The 23,430-nt window shown below is 41.4% G+C and overlaps 1 protein-coding gene across 2 annotated transcripts in view; it reads right to left on the bottom strand.

Moving 5' to 3' along the window:
• Positions 1-362: 362 nt before the first annotated feature.
• SAMD12 (sterile alpha motif domain containing 12) overlaps positions 363-23,430 on the bottom strand; it is a 238,050-nt gene continuing 214,982 nt past the window's right edge. For both annotated transcript variants that reach the window (XM_073330273.1, XM_073330274.1), the window contains exon 5: positions 363-1,254. In XM_073330273.1, coding sequence (XP_073186374.1) covers positions 1,232-1,254 — 23 coding nt within the window. In that variant the 3' untranslated portion in view covers positions 363-1,231. The remainder of the gene's footprint in view (positions 1,255-23,430) is intronic.

Here is a 23,430-nt window from a genome sequence, read left to right as displayed (position 1 = left end):
CAAATAACAATGCTCAGTTTGAATGCAACAGTCTTGAGCCTGCTACAAAATGCCCAAAGGGTTATTAGAACAATTTACCTTAACCCCAGTTCAGAGTAAAAAAAAAAAAAAAAGTGTTTTGGGTAGAAAGAGGAGGAAATGTTAATGGAGGTATCTGTCCTCTATGAGGAGTCGTACAGAGTGGGAGCATCTAGTCCACCTCTCACTCTTTATTATCTTCAAGAGGTTTTGTTCGGACTCTGCAAGTTGTGATTCCCTCCCCCGCACCAAACAGTGATTAGCAGAAGTACCAGAATTTCTCCAGTCTCTCTTGTGTTTAATGTAGACCGAAGCCATAGGCACAATGCATCTCAGAGAAGGGATCTTTTCCTTTACAATTTAATGGGAACTTTACATTAGCACAACAGAAATGTGGACTGCTTGGTTTATTGGTGGGGGCGGGGGACAGCAGACAATATCCGATAGTCCATTCAACATCCCCTATTCCTGGCTACCTCCATGAGAACTGTTCAATAAGTCTCAATAAAATATGTCTAGTGCATACTTGCCATGAGCAAATCTATCTATGCAATCTCCCATGAATCTGTGAATATAAGCAAGTACGGGTTCTATTTTAGATACAGTCTCAGTGTAGGTACTGAAACATATTTTAGTATTGAAATAAAGAAAATACCTTTCCTGACATGTATAGAATGTGCTAACTCTTCTGTGTGGAGATCACATATAGTTAAACAGAATACCATTAGACTGCATAACTAACATATACAAGACATTTACATTCCTATCGGGGGTGTAATATTGTGAACATTTTTATGGAGGTTGGAGGACTGCTGTAAGTTTTTCCTAAAACATCATCATGCCATCTGCATACATAATAAAATAATCCAGTAGTTGCCATGCTAAAACAGGACTTCCAGTGAAGGGCACAGATAGTCCCCTAAAGGGAACTCACAGTTATGCACAGTGATGAAAACTGGAAACAGTTTTCCAGCTAATGGTCTGTCAATGACCACTTTGAACAAATTAGCACTGTATTTTATGCACCACATTTTAATTCCACAGCAAACCAGGACTTTCCGGAATGCATCATCTTGACTGAATGGTTGTATTTCAGTTAATCTTTCAATTCTCCATGGTCACCTTCTGGCAGTGTCATTTGTTACGCTTTTCACGAAGTAAAGTTCACTTTCATATCACCTGGCAGGACAGAAGCTTTAGAGGCTGGTAGTGTTTATGGAGAAGCCTCTGTTGGGGCTGTAAAAAAACAAAAACAAACAAACAAACAGTAAATATAAGCTCACCTCACAAAAGGCAATTATAACATATTTTAAGAGAAATAACAAGTCAGCAATGTGCTATGCAAATGTACTCTTATTGTAAAGACAAACTACTCCTTATAGTTCAGCTTGTCAGCCTGGTACTCCAATAAGCTGTCCCCATCACCCACATGCTTATTGCTCAATCAGTTCCCTGGAAAAAGGTCAAGTTAGGACCAACAACAAAGGGAGTGCACTCTTGTACATGATTTAATCAGTTTTACACGGATCTAGCACCATGATATAAACCAGCATGAAAAGTTTCGGCGATCCAAGTCCTGCAAAGCAGGGCCTTCTGCTTGTAACATCACTGGTCAGGACTGCCTGCTTTACTGATCCCATTATATTCAAATCACTGGAAAGATTCCTTCAAATCCAAACACAGGGCCTGGATTCTCCTGTCCCATAGACACTGGCCAAGGGGAGCCAAAGCTGTCAGACACCAGCTGGGAGATATAGAAGTAGCTTTGCTTCATGCTCGTCCCACTCCCTTATGCTCTTTAGACCCTTCCCCCTGTGGTGCCCATGGGGCTTAATGGGTCATGGGCGGGGCAGACGAAAGGTGGAGTGCAGCTCCCCCTCCTCTGCTGAGGACAGGAGTGCTCCCCATGATCTCCCCTCTCCTTTGCTTCAGGGATGTTGATAATCAACTTGTCAATAATCAATAACCAGTTAATCAGCAGTCAGTAACTGACAGGAATTGTAATTGCGTTTATATATTTAATGAATGGCAGGCTCTCAAATTCAGATTTGGTTAATAGTAACAGAACTCAAATAAGTCAGCATTGATTGGATTTATTAATCCAATAGTTAGCAAAGACAGCACATGCGCAATGACACACACAAATACCAACGGCTATGGAAGACCTTTCCTGTAGTTTGACAGTCTGTGTCCAGCCTGCCGATGTTCTGATATTAACCCCAAAGTGGTGTTCCATTTATTTATTCTGTTCTGATATGCACATATGTATCGATATAGAAATGGATCTGAAAGCCTGTGAACAGGGTGTGCTGCGGTGCTATGAACATCCTAGCAAGACTCCAATCCTTGATACTGTTTAGTCCTACTTCTGGCAGGCAGATCATGATTCCACCCTGCCAGACCAATCAATAGCTGCCTATTGGGTTCCTTGTTCATAGTCAATAATCAATTATCCATAATTTGTCAGGAATCAAAAACCAAAAATCAATAACAATTTTAATTGTGATTATAGGTTCAATGAGTAATGTTCCCTTGAGCTGAGATTTATTTAATAATGACAGACTTTAGATAAATCCAATCAAAGATGATTTATTAATTAAATAGTTAGTAAGACAGCCCATACAAAGAGAGAGATATAATTACCCACCGCTGTGAATGACCTTACCTCAAGGCTAATAAACTTGTTATGACAAAAGATAGAAACTTCTTTAAAAAAAAAATTATTTTTAGGTTTAACAATTAGCAGAATAACTAGCCAAGCAAAATACAATATTTGTCTGTAGTACACTCATAGCTATGTTAGAATTTAATAGTTTATACAACTTAAGAAAAGGCTGTGATCTTATTAATATTATTTTACATTAATATTGAAGTTTCTGCCTTATAGTTTTTTCTTCCTTCGGACAAAAAGTTTTGATTCATAGAAAAAAAAACGTTGTAGTTAAATTATTCACTGAGACAGAAATACATGGAGATATATTTATAACTGACATTTGCAAAAAAATTGAATTGATGTTACAATAGTATAATAATGGCTATGACCCCAAAATAGTGTGCACCACAAAAAATGTTTTAAGTTTTATATTATTTTCCTTTAGTTATGTTAAAAATGCATTGGTTATTAGCTAAAATTCTTGCTAAAATAAAGTGCTTGGTGGTGGGGGAAGGAGAAGCAGTGAAGTTTTTCACAGACATTGTGAGTGCCTGTGTTTTAGGAATTAGCATTACACACGTAGAACTGTATAATGCAGTGGTGGACAACCTGTGGCCCGTCAGGGTAATCCACTGGTGGGCCACGAAGACAGTTTGTTTACATGGACTGTCTGCAGGCACTGCCGCCCATAGCTCCCAGTGGCTGCGGTTTGCCGTTCCCGGCCACTGGGAGCTGCGGATGGTTGATGTAAACAAACTGTCTTGTGGCCCGCCAGTAGATTACCCTGACAGGCCACGTGCGGCCCACGGGTTGCCCATGACTGGTATAATGTAACCTTAGCAACTCCTATAGTGGACTATAAAACAATCCATGACACATAGTTAGCATACGAACCAGTCACCTCCCATTCCTGATCAGCCCACACCCACTACAACAGCAGAGAATACCTGTGACCATCCCTGATTCTTTAAGATATCCCAGGGGTTGGAAGGAAATGATAAACTTATGAGTAACAGGCTAGTTACCTTTCTTTCCACCAGATGCATAATTAAGTACACAATCATCTACAAAGATGTTGCAATGCCCTGAGGTGAAACCCAGACCAATTAGTGTTTTAACTGAGAAATTACAATAATATATTCCCACCCTTGATATACATATTAGTCCTTTAACATTAAGCCTAAAAGTTCTTGTAAGAGCGAAAGGTATTCATGTCATACAAATGTGTAATAGCATGAGAAAAGCCAAGGAAACTCTCAATCAGTTGCTGCACGATGGAGATGTAAAAACAAAGAGGAGTCCTTGTGGCACCTTAGACACTAACAAATTTATTTGGGCATAAGCTTTCATGGGCTAGAACCCACTTCATCAGATGCATGGAGTGGAAAATACAGGAGCAGGTATAAATACATGAAAAGATGTGAGTTGCCTTACCAAGTGTGAGGTCAGTCTAACGAGACAATTCAGTTGACAGCAGGATACCAAGGGAGGAAAAATAACTTTTGAAGTGGAAATGAGAGTGGCCCATTTCAGACAGTTGACAAGAAGGTGTGAGTAACACTAGGGGGAAATCAGTATTGGGGAAATTAGGTTTAGGTTTTGTAATGACCCAACCGCTCCCAGTCTTTATTCAGGCCTAATCTGATGGTGTCCAGTTTGCAAATTAATTCTAGTTCTGCAGTTTCACGTTGGAGTCTGTTTTTGAAGTTTGTTTCACACAAAGCTGGACAAAAGTGAGCTTTAAGGCTCTGATTGTGACAGGTGATCCTGGGTGGCATTGTATTGTTTTGTCACTTAAGATGTATGGTTAAGCAGCAAAATGGCCAAAAACAAATGTTGTGTATGCTATTTTTTTCTATGCTTTATACAGATACTTGTATAATAATAAGGATCTGCATACAAAGTGACACAACAGCTGTTTAAAGTAATTATTGTTTACAGTTTTAAGCTGTGTGCATATTAAAGAAGGCTGTTACTATGAAAGAAGGTGGGGCATCCGTTGACACCTAATGGGCCGAGAAAGATGTTTAGGCTTTCCAGGGAGCAATGGTAAACAGCAGCTACTAAAGTTAGACATTGTAAAGTCAGCAGATCCTGATAAATTCCATCCAAGAAGTTTGAAAGAGCTGGGTGAGGATATTGCTGGATCATTAATGCTGATTTTCAATAAGTCTTGGAACGCTGGGGAAGTTCCAGAAGACTGGAAAAAAGCTAATATTGTGCCAATATTTAAAGAGGGTAAATAGGATGACACGGATAATAATAGGCCTGTCAATCTGACACCTATCCCAGGCAAGATAGTGGAACTGCTGATGTGAGACTCAATTAATAAAGAATTAAAGGAGGATAATATATTTAATGCCAGTCAACAAGAGCTTATGAAAAACAGATCCTGTCAAACTAACTTATCTTTTTTGATGAGATTACAGGTTTGGTTACTAAAGGTACTAATGTTGATATAATATATTTAGACTTCTATAAGGCATTTGACTTAGTACTACATGACATTTGGTTAAAAAACTAGAAAGATATAAAAAATTAACATGGCACACATAAATGGACCAAAAGCTGGTTAACTGATAGGTCTCAAAATGTACTATAAATGGGGAATCATCATCAAATTGGTGCGTTTCTAAGGGGGTGCTGCATGGATTCTTTTTTGGTCCTATGCTATTTACAAGTTTTATTGATGATCTAGAAGAAAACATAAAATCACTGATAAAGTTTGCAGATGACGCAAAAATTGGGGGAGTGGTATATAATGAAGAGGACAGATCACTGATGCAGAGCAATCTGGATCACTTAGTAAGCTGGGTGCAAGCAAGCAATATGTGTTTTAATACAACTACATGTAAAGGTATACACCTAGGATAAAAGAATATAGGCCATACTTACATGATGGGGGATACTACCCTGGGAAGGAGTGACTCTGAACTAGATTTGGGGATCATGGTGGCTAATCAAGCAAACATAGCCCTTGTGGCCACAACGTCGCACTGAGAGCTAAGGTGCTTCTTGGATGCATAAACAGTGGAGTCTTGAGTAGAAGTAGAGGGGTTATTTTACCTCTGTATTTGGCAGTGGTGCAACCGCTGCTAGACAATGGGTCCACTATTTAATAGTGGGCTTTTCAATCTAACAGAGGAAAGCATAACACAGTCCAATGGCTGGAAATTGAAGCTAGACAAATTCAGATTGGAAATAAGACATACCTTTTTTAAGGGTGACAGTAATTAACCTTTGGAACAACTTACCAAGGTAGTGGTGGATTCTCCATCACTGACAATTTTAAAAGCAAGATTGGATGTTTTTCTAAAAGATTTGCTCTAGGATTTATTTTGGGGAAGTTCTCTCGTCTATGTTATATAGGGGATCAGGCTCGATGATCACAATGGTCCCTTGTGGCCTTGGAATCTATGAATCAGATGATGCTTTGCAGTTAAGATAAAGACGTCTAACAAAGAATGTTATTTCAGTGTGCAGTATTAACCTATCTTACTTATCCTATTTTGAAAGCTGTTTTTAAGATATATTTTTACAATGTATTAACCACAAAATGTATAAATGATGGAACTTTAAAAAAGGGAATAAACAATGCCTAACCACCAGGTATTGAGACAGTTGGAAAGTTGCAATGGGACAGAGAACCTCACAAATAACTTAAAGTAATGAGAAATATGTACCAGAATGAGGAATAGGGTGACCAGATAGGAACTGTGAAAAAACGGGACGGGGTGGGGAGTAAAGGCGCCTATATAAAAAAAAAAAAATCCCAAAAAATGGGACTGTCCCTTTAAAAACAGGACATCTGGTCACCCTAATGAGGAAATGGATAAGGATCAGAATGATATACAATAAGGATGGTGTAGCAGGGCCCCCTTTGCTCCTGTCTCTGCTGTGTTCATAAACTATTCAGAGATCCTGGGGCTCAGCAAACACTGGTGCAGTTTATTTACAGTGTGCGCTCCCCCCACCTTCTCACCACATACAGCTTGGGTTTTCAGCTGTAAGGACTTCTCAGCTTCTGCACCTAGGAGGGCAGAACTACTGCTCTCCTTCCACACTCTGGCTCCCCACTTCCTTTCTTCCTCTGGGCCTGTATGTAGCTCCAAGCTAATTAGTCTGGGAGCTGTTTCCCATTTGCCAATCAGGTGCAGGTTTCTCTAGGCAGCTCCAACTTACCTCCCTTAATTGGAGCTGGCGTGACAAAGGGCTGGCTCAGGAGTTCCTGCCTAGCACCCTGTCACAGGTGGTGACAGATATGGCAATCTCATGCCATTTCCTTGGGAGACCTTACTAAATAAAGTTTAAATATCTTTGGGGTTCATTGAATTAAAAAAGTAGTTTGCGTATTATTGTGGGTCGGGACTGCACGTAACTTCTGGTGGGGGGGGGAGATGTGAGACCTAGGGAGTATTTAGCAGAAGATGAATGCAAATTCTGTGCCTCCAGTTACACAAAATCCCAGCCGTTGAAGCTATGTCCTGAGGAGTGATCCATTGTCTGCTAATCACCTGTAACATGAATGAGGCCAAGATCAAAGGTCTGAGATGTAGAAAAGGAAAGACTGAACTACTCATGATGGTTCCAGTTCTGAAGCTGAGACAGTTATGACCAGTGTAATGGCATGGCACCCACCTCTCATGAGTGCCCCCTTCTGGCTGGGTGTATCTGCAGTCTTTAAAACCAGTCCTGGCCCTGGTATTGGACCATATTCCCCGGGCTTCCTTCCTGGAGGCAATGGTTTTGTCCTCTTAGTCTGGTCTGGCCTCAGCTCTCCAGCTGGCCTCCTGACAGTTCAGTTCCTTCTGGGGGTTTACTTCTGTCCAATTGTAGGCCCTCCCCCATTACTCCAGGTCCCAGCCCACAGACCCTAAGAATAGCTGCCATGCGCTGCTGTGTCCATTAGCAAAACTGCCTTCATTTCCCTGGACCACTTCCCTGCAGCTCCAGCCTTCACTGACGCCTCACCCTTAGCTCAAGACGGTTCTAAGCTCAGGCCCAGCAGTCAGCCAGCACCTCTTCCTTGCACCCCTGGTCCCTATTAGCACTAAGCTGTTCACTGTCCTGCAGTTCTCTTTGGCCAGCTAGGAGTACCATCTGCATTTCCCTAGCTCAAGCAAGGAACTGCCTGTCTCTGAGCTCTGCAGCTCCTTTTTTATAGGGCCCTCCTGAGCCCTGATTTGCTGCTCTCTGAAGCCTGTCTGATTGGCTGCTTCCCCTGCAGCCTCTCTAGCCTGCTTGGAGGACCGCGTCACTGCTTCTTTCCTGGGACAAGTGTAGCAGGACCCTGAGGCCTCCAGCAAGGGGCCTCTGGAAATAGTCCACCTTGTCATACCATGGGTAAAAATCAGTTGTGGTTTTTCAAGGACTGGCATGTACCAGAGCCAGAAGTTGGAGTGGCCTATGGCAAAGTTTTTAGCATGTGTGTAGGTTCTTTTATTGTTTTTTAATGTCTTCTCTGTAATGCTTTCCACTTAAGAATAAATGTGCTTCTTATACAGAGCTATGTGGTAACTTATAACTGTGGGCCATTATGTTCTTCATAGCCTTCAAAGAAAAAGCAAAGTACAGATGCCGGCCTGTTTAGGCAGACTGCCTTGATGGGAATATTGCCCACTGTAGGCAGGGAACTGAGCCGCCTGGAAAAATCCCAGGCAGGAGGGAGAGAGGTCTCTATCACAGAGAGGTGACATTTAAGGAACCAGGAATTTGCAAATACTTGGAGGATAAAGGGATGGACACTGACAGCCAGCATGGATTTACTAAGAACAAATCATGCCAAACCAGTCTGATTTCCTTCTTTGACAAGATAACTGGTTTGGTGGATAGGGGATTGTGGTGAATATAATACACCTGGAGTTTAGCAAGGCTTCTGATGCAGTCCCGCATGACATTCCAATAAGTAAACTGGAGAAATACGAGCTCGGCAGAGCTACCATTAAGTGGATACGTAATTGGTTAAACAACTGCAAACAAAGAGTTATTATTAATGGAATGATGCTCAATTGGAAAGAGGTCTCAAATAGGGGTTCCACAGGGATCTTTTCTGGGTCTGGTGTTCCTTAACATCTTTATTAATGATCTAGATGTAGAAATAGAGAACATACTGACCATATTTGCAGGTGACACAAAGCTAGAGAGGGTTGCCAACACTTTGGAGGATAGAGCTAAAATTCAAAGGGATTTTGATAAATTGGAGAACTGGGCTATAGACAAGAAAAAGAAAGTGCTACACTTAAGGAAGAAAAACCAAATGTACAAATACAGAATGGGGGATAACCGGCTTGGCAGAAGAACTGATGTAGAGGATAACAGTCTCAACATGTGTCAACAATGCGATGCTGTTGGGGAAAAAAAAAGCAAATCCAATTTTAGGTTGCATTAACAGAAGCATAGCATGCAAGTCACGGGAGGGGATAATACTGCTCTACTGTGTCCAATTTTGGTCACCAATATATAGAAAGGATGTACAGAAACTGGAAAGGATCCAAAGGCAAGCAATAAAGATGATTAAAGGGATGGAATGCTAGCCATATGAGCAAAGGAGGAAGGAACTGGGTATGTTTAGTTTGGAAAAAGAGGAGATTAAGGGTGGGTCATGATAGCGGTCTTCAAATACTTGAAAGGCTGCCATTAAAGAGATGGAGAAAAAGTTATTCTCTCTTGCCACAGAGGGCAGGACAAGAGGCAATGGGTTTAAATTACAGCATAGCAGATTTAGATTAAGCTTCAGGAAAAACTTCCTAACTGTAAGAACAGAAGGAAAATGGAACAAAGTGCTTAGGGAAGTTGTGGAAGCTCCTTCACTGGAGGTTTTCAAAAAGAGGCTGAATAGCCATCTGTCTTGGATGATTTAGACATAACAAATCTTGCATCTTGGCAAAGGTTTAGACTAGACGACCCTTGCAGTCCCTTCTAACCCTATGGTCTTATGATTGATTCTAAGAGAAGTAGTATCATTAATTGCTGCAAGCCATTGCAATAGGATTAGAAGAGTTGTAGCAGGAACGGAGATGGTTCCAAGCTGCAATGATTTGTCCTAAATTAGATTAAGGAGAAAGCTATGCCAGATTCTGTTTTCATTATATAATAAAATCAGGGTATTACCACTCTGAGCTTGGTGCAAAGAAACTACTCCAGGTAACAGTTATTAGTGAACAAAACCTCTACATCTTGTCTCCTCTAGGTAAACATGGATGTTGCCACATATCCTTCTTACCCAACAGTCTACTGATTGGCAGAATCAACACTGGCAGAGATCAAAGGTTGTACCCAACTGCTCACTACTGGGCTGTAGCCAGCACAGACAGAACTGAGAGCAAAAATGCTGTGGTGCATTCTGCCATATCCCAGCAATCCCTTCCTTCTTCCGAATAGCAGAGCCCTGAACACTATGCCTTTCCAGGAAGCTAAAAAACACATAGAAAGTAAAGCCCTGGGGCTGCACAAAGACAACCATCTGCCTCACTGCAAGTGTAACAGTCTAGCAGCCTTTATTAAAATGATGTTAAGCAGTGACACATTAATCAGTGGGCTGAGTAGAACAATTGCAACCATGCGACACAGCAAACAAGCAACATCCAGTAGCTGAGAGAGAAAATGGATACGCAGGCAAGTTTTGATAACGTTGCCATTTTTATTTTGATTCCTACTGGTCACATGTCTTGCTCTGGCTCACTGGATTTTCCCCTGATCACTGGGACACGCGGTCTCATACATTCCAGAAGATTTGGTCTTTTTATACCATTTGCCAAATTCAGTATCGTGGCAAACAACTGAGGATAAAAAGGACAAATAATTTTTAAATACACTTGTTTGCCAGCTGGGAGGCAATATTTTAGTCTTGGTCCAAGACAACAGAAAGGGTTAATCCATCACCAGGACGTATAGTGGTCTCACATGCAGTATTGCCAAACCTGAACGTTCAAAATTCATGAGTCAAGTCCCCCAAAATCATGATACTAAGCTAGAAATCATGACATTAAAAAAATAATTTGTAGTTCTTTTTGCTCTCTGGTTTTATAGTCTTTAGGGTACATGCAGGTCATATGTTCAAGTTTTTCTCTACAACCAAGAAACTAAAACGTACCGTTTAAAATATGAAAGTTGACATTCTCACTGTCACAGAACACCAGAGCTGGGGCTTTAAGAAAAATCGTCATATCTTGTGAGAACTGACAATACTATAAATGTCCAGGGCTGTTTTGTTTTGTTTTGTTTGGGGGGAGGGGGATGTATGTCAGCTTTGGAGCATTTGCTCCTCTTGGAGAGTCCACTTTAAGACACCAGGGAATAATTTTAATGTCTGATGATACATTAATTAGAAATTTGTTAGGAAACAAACTTTCTTGTCTAAGATCCCATGGTAGAGAATGGCTGCACGCATTATCCATAGAATCAACAGAATAAGAGCTTAAGTTTTGTCCCATTTTATCTCATAGTTGGTCAAATATGCAGTCAAAGTCTTGTATGTGTCCATCACAATCACAGAAGTGCAACCACAACATGATAATGCTTTGCAGACACTGAAAGAGGCTCTGCAGTTTGCATGGTATGAGCATATTCTGATTTCAGAGACAATTAAATTTTATCCACTGATGCTTCCCCTGAAGATTTGGGAATGGGTCATCTCATCCATAGGTCCTTGTATGTGAAGACAGAGTAAGCAAACCTCTGAGCCCATGCACAATCTAATTATCCAGTACACAGATAAGCTCCTTCCACTCACATAGGAAATTTGTGATTAATCCAACCATAGCAAATATATACTAGGTAAAATTTTGAAACCTGGATGCTTAAAGTTAAGTTCCAAAATCCATTTTAGGCTGCTAAATGAGAGTGGAAGCAAAAGTTGCTCACCACTTCTGAAAAATCAAATCACTTTAAATTAAAACCCAATTATGGATCTAGGAACCCAACTTGAGGCATCCAGGTTTGAAAATATTGGCCATTGCTTTCAGACAGATGATGAATATCCAACAATTAAGACTCCTCATCTTTTCAGCTACTTTCTGACTAACTCACAACTAGCTTCTTGTTTGTGGCGCTGGACTATGTAACTCGTACCATGTAATTTTGAGATTAAGCATTTCTGGGAGAATGAATGTCATGGCAGATGCTCTCAGTAGGTAGCCTTTTGTAAAGCCAACTACTAGTCAGAGGTTAGTACAGCTGCTGTATGAAACACAGTTGGCTCACGCAGAAGGGATTGAAAATGTAGTAACCCAAAATGGATTCTAGTCAGCTATTCAATGTCCTCAAGTAATTAACACAGCCAGAGCCTGCTGATGAGTGACTCAAAATCCCAGCATCCCAGAGAAACTTTCAGTAATTTTACAAAGTAAATCAGATGAAGACACACCTGGATCCTTTGTACATATGTTTTATTCAGCAATTTTGTCTCCATTCCCTTTCCCCAAAAGCCAGGATTAGCCATGGACAAGTCTCTAAAGGGTCCAAGTTCAGATTCAATCCAAACATTACTCCACACAAAATTAATCTGGAAATTTGACAAGAACAGCCTCTCTCATAAGACTTCTGGCACTGTCATTCCTTCTCCTGACTGTAACTTGGAAATAGCCAAATCTTAAAGGTTTGGTTTAAAAATGGGCAAAGATTTAGGAGGAGATACTTATCTAGAATGACAGGTTTCAGAGGAACAGCCGTGTTAGTCTGTATTCGCAAAAAGAAAAGGAGGACTTGTGGCACCTTAGAGACTAACCAATTTATTTGAGCATGAGCTTTCGTGAGCTACAGCTCACTTCATCAGATGAAGTGAGCTGTAGCTCACGAAAGCTCATGCTCAAATAAATTGGTTAGTCTCTAAGGTGCCACAAGTCCTCCTTTTCTTTTATCTAGAATGGTTTGCCCTGTCCTATTGAGGATGCTTAATACCATCAGCTAAAGTTACAAAAGCACCAAGACTGACACAGTATTGTGTTCAACAGAAAATAATATGTACTGGGGGATTTCTCTGAACTGACAGACATGTAAAACAAGTTAACATAAAACTGTGCATGTGACCACTTCTTTCGCATTTATAGTTTCCTTCAAATAATTCATCTGGAGTAATACAAACTTGTCCAGGAATCTGAATGCTGAACTGGCTGCTGTCCATCAATCTCACCACACAGCGTACCAGACAATGGGGAACGGAAAGGTTTAATTGGATTTGAGGATCATGAGCCTGGTTGGTTCAGATGATGTTGTCTGAAACTGAAAGTGCCTGTGAGATTGCAGCATTTACACCTTATCTTGCGTTTACTCAGTGTTTGCGTGTAAAAGTCTGCCTTGATCTCACAAGACCTTGTGGGGAGCTCAGTGGAAAGCGAAAGGTCCTTACCCTCTGTGCTCAGGGTATATCTGTATCGCAGTCATGGGTTGTGATTGCAGCTTGAGTAGATACACTTGCGGGAGCTTTGATCTCGCTAGCTTGGGTCCCAGAGCAGTGAAGCTGTTGCAGTGAATGCTTCAGCATGAGCTGTACAAACCCACCCGGACTCCTGAGTTATTACTTGACTTGCAGGGCTAGGCAGTGCGAAAACACTCGCTGCCGCAGCTTCACTGCTCCAGGACCTGAGCTATCTAGATTAAAGCCAGGTGGAGCATGTCGGCTCCAGCTGCAATCATATGCCATGATTGCAGTATAGATAAACCCGGCAGAATTGGATTTTTATTGTTTTATAATTCTGAGACGGTTACAGGGATGGCTGGCCCAGGTGCTTCCCATTTGGCTAATTAAGAGGGTGGGGTAGCACGTGGGGGGCTATAAAGGATCACTTCATCACAAACTCATAAGGGATGTGTGCAATCCTTAAATGGGCTATGGGTTTTCTTTCCCCTGCTGGGCCAGACAAAGACGTTCCCACCTCTGAGAGTTGCGGGAGCCAGAGCAGGGGACCACTGACATCAGCTGCAGCTGGGGGGGCTCAGCACGTCTGCGAATCAGACTCCAGGGTCTCAAGTCAGGCACCCAGAAAATGAGACACACACAATTTCCCAAGTATGAAAAGTTTGGTTTAAGTGACTTGCCCAGCATCACCTAGCAACTCTGTGACGGAGGCAGGGATAGAACCAGAGGTGCTGGAACAATTTTTATAGTGAGGGTGCTGACAGCCATTGAACCAACCTGTAAACCCTATATATGATGGAGACCCCTTCCAGCCAGGACGTGTCGCAGCACCCCCAGTTCCAGACCCTATGGATAGAATCCAATTCTCCAAGGCAGCATTCTACAGCCTTAACCATGAGACTGTCCTTTCTCTTCCTGCAGTCCCCTGTTTCATTTACAAGAAATGAGGCAGAGGTCCTACTGACAACAGCTTCCTTTGCTACACAACCCTGCTCCACACCCAGAGCAGGTCCAGCCTATTCACTGAATGAGGCAAGAGTGCTGTGGGGGGGTGGACAATAGTTTGTGATCATGTACTTGATGACAGTATCAGAATGAATATGCAGAAGGGGGGTGGATTAAGGTTGCACGGGCAGCGGTGGTGAATGCTTCTGGAAGAACTGCCAGTTAAATGTGGGAAAGGCTGATTGACATTTTTACAACAAGCATGATTTCAGAATGTCCTTAAACCCTTATGGCTCAGAGCATCTTCGTTAACAATGGCCGACCAAGGAAGTCATTCATGAGAACATAGCAGGTGTTAAAAAGCAAAAGGAATATCTGGGGGAATTCTGATGGTGCTTGGAAGGCTCTAGAGATTCTCTTATTTTTAATTGTTCTTATTCTTTAGGAATAATTGCTGGTTCCACCACTGAAGCACACAGGTATGAGCCCTGACCAGCTGGGAACTCTACTTGACTTCTGGCACTTATTACTTTAATCTGCATATTTCTTATTATGTTAGTCTGTAAGGCTGCAAAGGTGTTAAGCCCTTGTATTTTGGTTTGTTTCCTGTTTTAATGAATGTCTTGTTGCACATGTTCCTGTAAATACAGTAGTGTATAGCTGTAATAATAACTATTTGAGACCATAATGGCTAGTCTGTACACAGCAGGAGGGATTGCGGTGATTAGCTGCAGTTGTCCAAACCAAATGCTACTCCGACCTGCTAACCTCCATAGAACTGGAGCACCACTGAAGGGCAGGATAGGACCAAATGGTACCTGGTGGCAGAAAAATAATTTAACATTCAGGCTAGAAATAGGCTTGTAAGAGCTAAACAGATGGTCATCTGAACACTCATCCAGAATTCTGACCATACAAATAGGCCCTTAGGGGAAAATGATGTCCCAGGAAGAAGAATCTTATCAATCAGTAGGATTTTTACCCTCTGAAAGGATCTGCATGGTACTGGAAGTTTGAGTATGTGACTATTGTGAACAGTTTTCCATCAATGTTTCAGAGTAACAGCCGTGTTAGTCTGTATTCGCAAAAAAAAAAAAAAAAGGAGTACTTGTGGCACCTTAGAGACTAACCAATTTGGTTGAGCATAAGCTTTCGTGAGCTACAGCTCACTTCATCGGATGCATACTGTGGAAAGTATACAAGATCTTTTTATATACACAAAGCATGAAAAAATGGGTGTTTACCACTACAAAAGGTTTTCTGTCCCCCACCCCACTCTCCTGCTTGTAATAGCTTATCTAAAGTGATCACTCTCCTTACAATGTGTATGATAATCAAGGTGGGCCATTTCCAGCACAAATCCAGGGTTTAACAAGAACATCTGAGGAAGGGGGGGGGGTAGGAAAAAACAAGGGGAAATAGGTTACCTTGCATAATGACTTAGCCACTCCCAGTCTCTATTCAAGCCTAAGTTAATTGTATCCAATTTGCAAATGAATTCCAATTCAACAGTCTCTCGCTGGAGTCTGGTTTTGAAGTTTTTTTGTTGTAATATAGCAACTTTCATGTCTGTAATCGCGTGACCAGAGAGATTGAAGTGTTCTCCGACTGGTTTATGAATGTTATAATTCTTGACATCTGATTTGTGTCCATTTATTCTTTTACGTAGAGACTGTCCAGTTTGACCAATGTACATGGCAGAGGGGCATTGCTGGCACATGATGGCATATATCACATTGGTGGATGTGCCGGTGAACGAGCCTCTGACAGTGTGGCTGATGTTATTAGGCCCTGTCCCCTGAATAGATAAGCTACTACCAGCAGGAGAGTTGGGTGGGGGGAGAGAAAACCTTTTGTAGTGGTAAACATCCATTTTTTCATGCTTTGTGTGTATAAAAAGATCTTGTATACTTTCCACAGTATGCATCCGATGAAGTGAGCTGTAGCTCACGAAAGCTCATGCTCAAATAAATTGATTAGTCTCTAAGGTGCCACAAGTACTCCTTTTCTTAATATAATAATACACAAATTGTAAACAGTGCTTGTAATCAGTAGATTTCAAAGCACTTCACAAAAGGAGGTCAGTATCATTATCCTCATTGTATAGATGGAGAAACTGAGATACAAAGAGGTGAAATGACTTGCCTAATGTCCCTTCAACAAGCCAGTGGCTGAGTCATGCATAGAACCTACATCCCCTAAGTCCCATTCCAGTGCTTTATCCACTAGGCAACACTGCCTCCCAATCAGGGAACAGCAATAATACTACGTCACCTAAGTGTCCAGGCAGAAGTAGCTAACCGAGCTCAAATTTTGAACATGTACCACCTGCAGCAATCTGCCCTGAACAAGATACAGGTGAGGTTTTTTTAATACAGAAATTATTCACTAACTGAATTCAAAAGCTGAAATAATCAGGCAATTCCTACACACAAAATAAGTAGTGAAACCTGTCAAATAAATTATTCACTCAGCACTATTGGTAGAACTGTGCATTTGGATCACTTATTGTGTCCAGGCTGCTTAATGTTTTGACTGGCTATGGATTTGGTATTTTGTTTTTAATTTATACTTGCAGTATACAAACAAATCAACACCACAGCCAATCAATTGACATAGGCATATAAAATGCAAGTCAGTAATCAAAAATAACATATTTTGTTTGCTTTTAGAGACTGTTCACAGTTTACTCAATGATACACAAAAAGGTTGGAGGTAAATTTCAGTGTTCCACCTCAAGGCAAGCCAGGCCAGTTTATCTGAATGGATCCATATACACACTTCAGCTGTTTTCAAAAATCTGCGGAGAAACTACAATGCCTTTTGTTTTTATTTCAGAGCCAGGGAAGCATTAGACCCATTAAATCATTGTTCCAAGAAAAGTATCAGGAGAAAGGACAAGATTTTGAAACGTTTTAAGTGAGTAAGGAACGTAAGTCCCACTGAAAGTCAATGGGACTTAGGTGCTTTTGAAAATTTTATCTGGTGAGATTTAAGAATCTTTTCTAACATTTATCCCATACAAATGAGGACAGATTATTCAAAAGATAAATCTGTGGCTGCAGCAAATTGAAATAACCTCTCCAGACACTTCTAAATCACACCTACAAAAGATTTGAAGTATCTGGCAGCTCCACATTCCCTATGTCCTGTGTTTCCATCTAACATTTTGTCTATGCAACATAATTAGCATTCATTTTAGGTAGAATAAAACAGAACCAGACAGGTCTTTTGTTAATTAATAGTCATTCAATGAATATTCACACTACACCCATCGTGACCATATTTTCCCAAAGGGCCTCCGCCCCCTCCTCCACCCACACCGTGTCGCCCCCCCACCCCACCCGGGCCGCGGGGCCACCTGAGGCTCCCTTATCCTCACTGTCCACAGGGACGGCCTGAGCCTCCCCGCCCCCACTGCCTGCCTGCGCAGCTGGCCCCAGGGCTCGTTGCCACCTGCTTGTGCGCAGGGCTGGCTCAGCCCAAGCCGCTCTTCTGAGCCCTCCCTCCCACATGGGGCTGGCATTGCCGCTCACCCTCCCTCCCGGCACGTTCCTCTGCACCCCGCTAGGGGCCTTCAGTTTGCTCTTGCCAACTGATGATCAGTTGGCAAGAGCAAACTGGACAAATGCCCAGTTTTGCCAAAAAAAGTCAGGACGGCTGAGACAGGGCTTAAAAAGGGGACTGTCCCAGCCAAAATGGGATGTATGGTCACCCGGATTCTGAATTTAGGTCTCATTCCCCACCTGACTTTTAACATTACTTCCCAAATGACAATGCATTTGTCAGTGAGCTAGTCACTGCCCATGTTCCTCCTCATGGCCTGGGGTCTCACATCAGGCAGCTGCCTCAGTTTCCCATCTTGGACTATTCAAATAAAACTTCACCCAGGCTTTTTGTGATCAAGAATACCCCTCCTTGGGGACTGGGTTTATTAATATAAACAAACTTCAAATAAAACTCAAAGTTCCAAAATAAAGCCTATCCAAATGTGCACACAAAGCAAAGGGTTTTCTTCATCCTCCCAGGCCTTCGTGCCTGGGGCCGTTCCTGCTTTGGCAGGCCACTCCCAGGCCCTCTCTGGCTGAACATTCAGTTCTAACTCCCAGGGCTGTCTGATAGCACCAGCTCACCCCAAACAGTCTCTGATTTCTGAGCACCACCCACTCCTTCCCATTGTAGCTTCCTGCAGATCTTCATATGGGAAATCATATGATCGCTCCTGGTTCTTTAGTAATCAGGGTTGGCTGGGTCTAGGCTTAGGGGCAAGCCACCCAGTTACAGTCCAATAGAAAGGGGTATAGATTAGACTTTCATTAATAGACTCCCTATATCCATTGACTGATACTTTAATGGACTGAATTCAGGCTCTTTGAGGGAGTTGAGATCAGTCATTATGCTGATAAAATGTCTAAATTGAAAATTATCTATATAAGTGAGAACAGTAAATGTAAGTAGTACTGGTCCTATCAGAAAACCAAAGAGCTTAATTGTAATATAAGACTTTAAGGGACATAACACTCAGCTAATCCCACAGTTAAAGAAGGTTATCTCTAAGACCATCCAGCACATGGGGCTTGTGGGCGAGAGGGAGACTTCCTTGAGTGAACTTCCAAAACTTAAAGTACTAGGTGCTAAATATCAAAGTAGGAATTGCATTGTCCTTCCTTAGCCTTCTTATCTCATTTTAGTGATCACAGAGAGAATGCTCTCGATGTAATATGGTATAAGCTATTACAGTATATGCCTCTCATTCCACTTCCAACGTCCTTCACTTAATGGATCATTTCTGATTAACTGGGCCCAAGATTGTATTGAAATACTAAACAGAAGGGGCAATAATTGGCAGCCCTGAGGAGTTCCTCTGAAGAGTGGAACAGCTCCAGACACTAAGAAGTTACTTTAACTTTTGTCCTTGTCTCCGTAACCAGAGTGGTACCCAGTATTGGACGTTAACCCCAAAATCTCAACTGGATCAGTGTTCCTAAAAGTTACCCCATTTGATGCAGTTGAAGGCCTCTTCACTGAGCAAGCTCATCATTCATAGTTCCGACTCACATCTAGCCCTTCCAGTGAGATGGAACAGCATTTTAAAATTCACTGTCGTACAGCAGCCATGAACAAAATCCGATTTCAGCTTTGGTTTCCTAGCTAGCACTTTGAGTATAAATTTAAAAATAATTCTTTAGGATGAAATCAGTTGGGTGTTGTTGAAACTTCTTCCCTTCAGATTTCTGCCAACTGTGTGGACTCTGTCTGGGAAGAGATCATTAGTAAAAGCTTCTTGGTACATTTTGACCATACAGGCATTATTTTGGATTAAAAACTTCTAAAGAATTCTAGCAGGAAGTGATCAAACCACAGACCTTTCCATCCCTCTAGTAAAAAGATAGCAATGCTGGTGTCATTATTTAAAAGCAGCACTCCCATGGCTTATGGGACATTGATCTGCTGTTGAGCGAGGTAGTCTTAACATAGAATACTATGATCTTATGGAATCCCACATTTGTGGCTATATTGATTTATACAGTTAATTGTGATAGTTTGAGACTATTTCACTGATATCTGACTTAGGAGTATGTGCACACTATGACTTTCCTAATGCAAGGCTAGCAATGATCCAGCTTTGTCGCCATGCTCGAACACTTGTTTGCTTCATATACGAGAGCAGGACTAACCTCTGTCATGGAGTTAAGATTTAAGATGTATTTTATATCCTAACCTCAGAATCAGATCAAAAAGGTTTCCTTCCTAAGAGGCCTGCTGTGCTCTTTGTGGTGGTGTGAAATGTGTGTGCCTGGACGAACATTCATGGCCTGATTTTCAAAAAGTGCTGAGCATCCACTGCTCCTGCTAAACAGAATGGGATGTTCTCAGTACCTTTGAAAATAAGGTCAGTCCATACTTCGACAGCACACGGAACATTGCTACGTTCCGCTATGTTATAACGGTGTTGCTCCTGGGAAAGCTGGGTTTTGAAGTTAGTTTAGAGGAATGAGAAAAGAGAGTCAGTAATGTATGTAAACTGAGCGGTGCACAACAGCTCTATTTAAATAACAATAAGGATGGCAGGCACACTGATAACAGCCACAGCATTGGGACAAATTCTGAATTTTCTGGCTTTTCTACTTTAGAACCCAACCATGCAAACCCTTATTCACATGAGTTGTCCCTATCATGGTAGGCCCTGTACAAACACAGAACACAGTCTCTGCTCAAAGAGTTTACAATCTAAGGGCCTGTCTACACCTAAAATGCTGCAGCTATGCTGCTTAAGTGAAGAGGCTACCAACACTGATGGGAGGGCTTCATAGAATCATAGAATACCAGGGTTGGAAGGGACCTCTGGAGGTCATCTAGTCCAACCGCCTGCTCAAAGCAGGATCAATCCCCAATTTTTGCCCCAGATCCCAAATAGTCCCCTCAGGGATTGAACTCACAACCCTGGGTTTAGCAGACCAATGCTCAAACAACTGAGCTATCCACCAGCAACCACACAACAAGAACACTAACCCAGGAACCTATCCTTGCAACAAAGCCCGTTGCCAACTCTCTCCACAAATCTATTCAGGGGACACCATCATAGGGCCTAATCACATCAGTCACACTATCAGAGGCTCGTTCACCTCCACATCTATCAATGTGACATATGCCATCATGCGCCAACAATGCCCCTCTGCCATGTATATTGGCCAAACTGGACAGTCTCTATGTAAAAGAATAAATGGACACAAATCAGACGTCAAGAATTATAACATTCAAAAACCAGTCAGAGAACACTTCAATCTCTTTGGTGACTCGATTACAGACCTAAAAGTGGCAATTCTTCAACAAAAACACTTCAAAAACAGACTCCAAGGAGAGACTACTGAATTGGAATTCATTTGCAAATTGGATACAATTAACTTAGGCTTGAATAAAGACTGGGAGTGGATGTGTCATTACACAAAGTAAAACTATTTCCCCATGTTTATTTCCCCACCCCCCCACTGTTCCTCACATGTTCTTGTCAACTGCTGGAAATGGCCCACTTTGATTAATCCTACAAAAGATTCTCCCTCCCCCCCGCTCTCCTGCTGGTAATAACTCACCTTACCTGATCAGTCTTGTTACAGTCTGTATGGTAACACCCATTGTTTCATGTTCTCTGTGTGTACATACAATCTCCCAACTGTATTTTCCACTGAATGCATCCAATGAAGTGAGCTGTAGCTCACGAAAGCTTATGCTCAAATAAATTTGTTAGTCTCTAAGGTGCCACAAGTACTCCTTTTCTTTTTGCGGATACAGACTAACACGGCGGCTACTCTGAAACCTGGGGTTTAACTGTGTCGCACAGAGGTGTGGACTTTTTATACCCTTTAGCAACATAGTTATACTGACCTAATTTCCTAATGTTGACCAGGCCTAAATAAGAGTTTATAATCTGAGCAAGAAAAACCCCATTGGCAGTATGGATTATTGATGTATATTAAGTTTTTGTATTAACTTATTTTTTTTTCATGGCAGATAGAAAAACAAGTGTTATCTAGCTACTCTAAAATGATGGCGGGGGGAAACAAATTTTGTTTTTAACTAAGAGATTGGAACAGCTCTGCAGTGTCCCTGGTAAAACAAAAAACAAGTCATTTAAATCATATCCCTATTAAGAACTGACAAGACTGAAATGGCTTCCATAGTACCATGCTAGTATCTTACGCAAATATATAATTTAGTGGTTTTTATATAACAAGGCTATTTTGTGTTCATATAACAAGGGAGTAGACAAATGGGACATATGCCATTTGTAATGAAATTCTGGGGGAAATAATGCACTGTAATTGTAGTTATTTTAAAATTAAGATACTCTATATACACAATGTCAGCTAAGAGAAAACAATTCAACCTCATTAACAATAGAGTTTTTGAGCTTAAGGAAAAGAGAATGTAATTAAAGCCTATATGTGCACTATCCCTTTAAAGCTATTTTGGATTAATGATGACAATATTGCATTTACACAGCACCATTCTTCCAAATGGGTCCCAAAGAATAGAAACCAACTGCACAATTGTATAGAAATATAGGAATTGCTTTGCCCACCACTGAATTGCAGCCATCTCTGGCATGACATGCATTTCTTGTAAGAATACTAGGCAATCATAGAAATGTCTGGCTGTAAGGGACCTCCAGAGGTCATCTCTCTGCATTGAGGCAGGACCAAATCAGTGGTATCATATAGCTGTTTAACATAAGAGAAGACTACAGTATCCAATCAAAATAAAAAGGGGGAATTTTGGGTAGATAGTTAACAAGTTTGAATTTGTACAGGACACTAGGCTAATTCTAGGATAAAAAGTGCCATGGGATTTTTTATAACCACAGGTAGCCAGGAGTATTTTTTTTCCCCATCTGATAGTACCCTTCAGGAGCACCTCATCCATAACATCATACTGAGGCATCAATTGGCACAAACTGAGAAATAAATGACCAATGACAATCAACAGCACTTCTCCTTGCAACACTTCCATTTTTTGTAGAGATTCCTAACTAAAAATTGACCCAGTTAGTGTCTGAACACACACAAAGAACACATCTGTTTGAATAAGGGGGTACCATTTTTACATAGTCACTTAAGGTAAAAACACAATTTAAAAATGTTTTATATGATTCAGATTCCAACACTAGATGGGACCACTGTGATCACCTGGTCTGACCTCCTGTATAACACAGGCCATAGCATTCCCCAAAATAATTCCTTTTGAACTAGTGCATATCTTTAAAGAAAGACACAAAAACAAAAACCAACCTTGATTTTAAAATTGCCAGTGTTGGAGAATTCATCACCACCTTTGGTAAACTGTTCCAATGATTAAGTACCCTCAGCATTAAAAATGTACTCCTTATTTCCAGTCTGAATTTGTCTAGCTTCAACTTCCAGCCATTGGATCATGTTATACCTTTCTCTACTAGACTGAAGAGCCCATTATCAAATATTTGTCCCTTATGTTGGTTCTTATAAACTAATCAAATCACCCTTTAACCTTCTCTTTGTTAAGCTAAAATAGATTGAGCTCCTTGAGTCTAATCACTATAAGGTATGTTCTCTGATCCTTTATTCATGCTCATGGCTCTTCTCTGAGACCAGTTTATTAACATCCTTCTTCAACTGTGGACACCAGAACTGGATACAGTATTCCAGTAGTGGTCACATCAGTGCTCAGTACATAGGTAGGAGCCTCTCTACTTGAAATTCCCCTGTTTATGTACCCAAGGATTCCATTAGCCCTTTTGGCCACAACATTGCACTGGGAACTCATGTTCAGCTGCTTATCCTCCATAACACTCAACTCTTTTTTAGCATCACTGCTTTCCAGAATAGTCTCCTTTTCTATAAATATGACCGCAGTGTGGGTGGGGCAACGCCAAGCTGTTTGGGGAGGCACAGCCTCCCCTAGCCTATGGTACCCACCGCCCATGCTT

This window comes from Lepidochelys kempii, chromosome 2 (assembly GCF_965140265.1).
Source record: "Lepidochelys kempii isolate rLepKem1 chromosome 2, rLepKem1.hap2, whole genome shotgun sequence".
Lineage (NCBI taxonomy): Eukaryota > Metazoa > Chordata > Testudines > Cheloniidae > Lepidochelys > Lepidochelys kempii.
The sequence above is the reverse complement of the archived record's forward strand: the minus strand, read 5'-3'. Positions and strand labels throughout refer to the sequence as shown.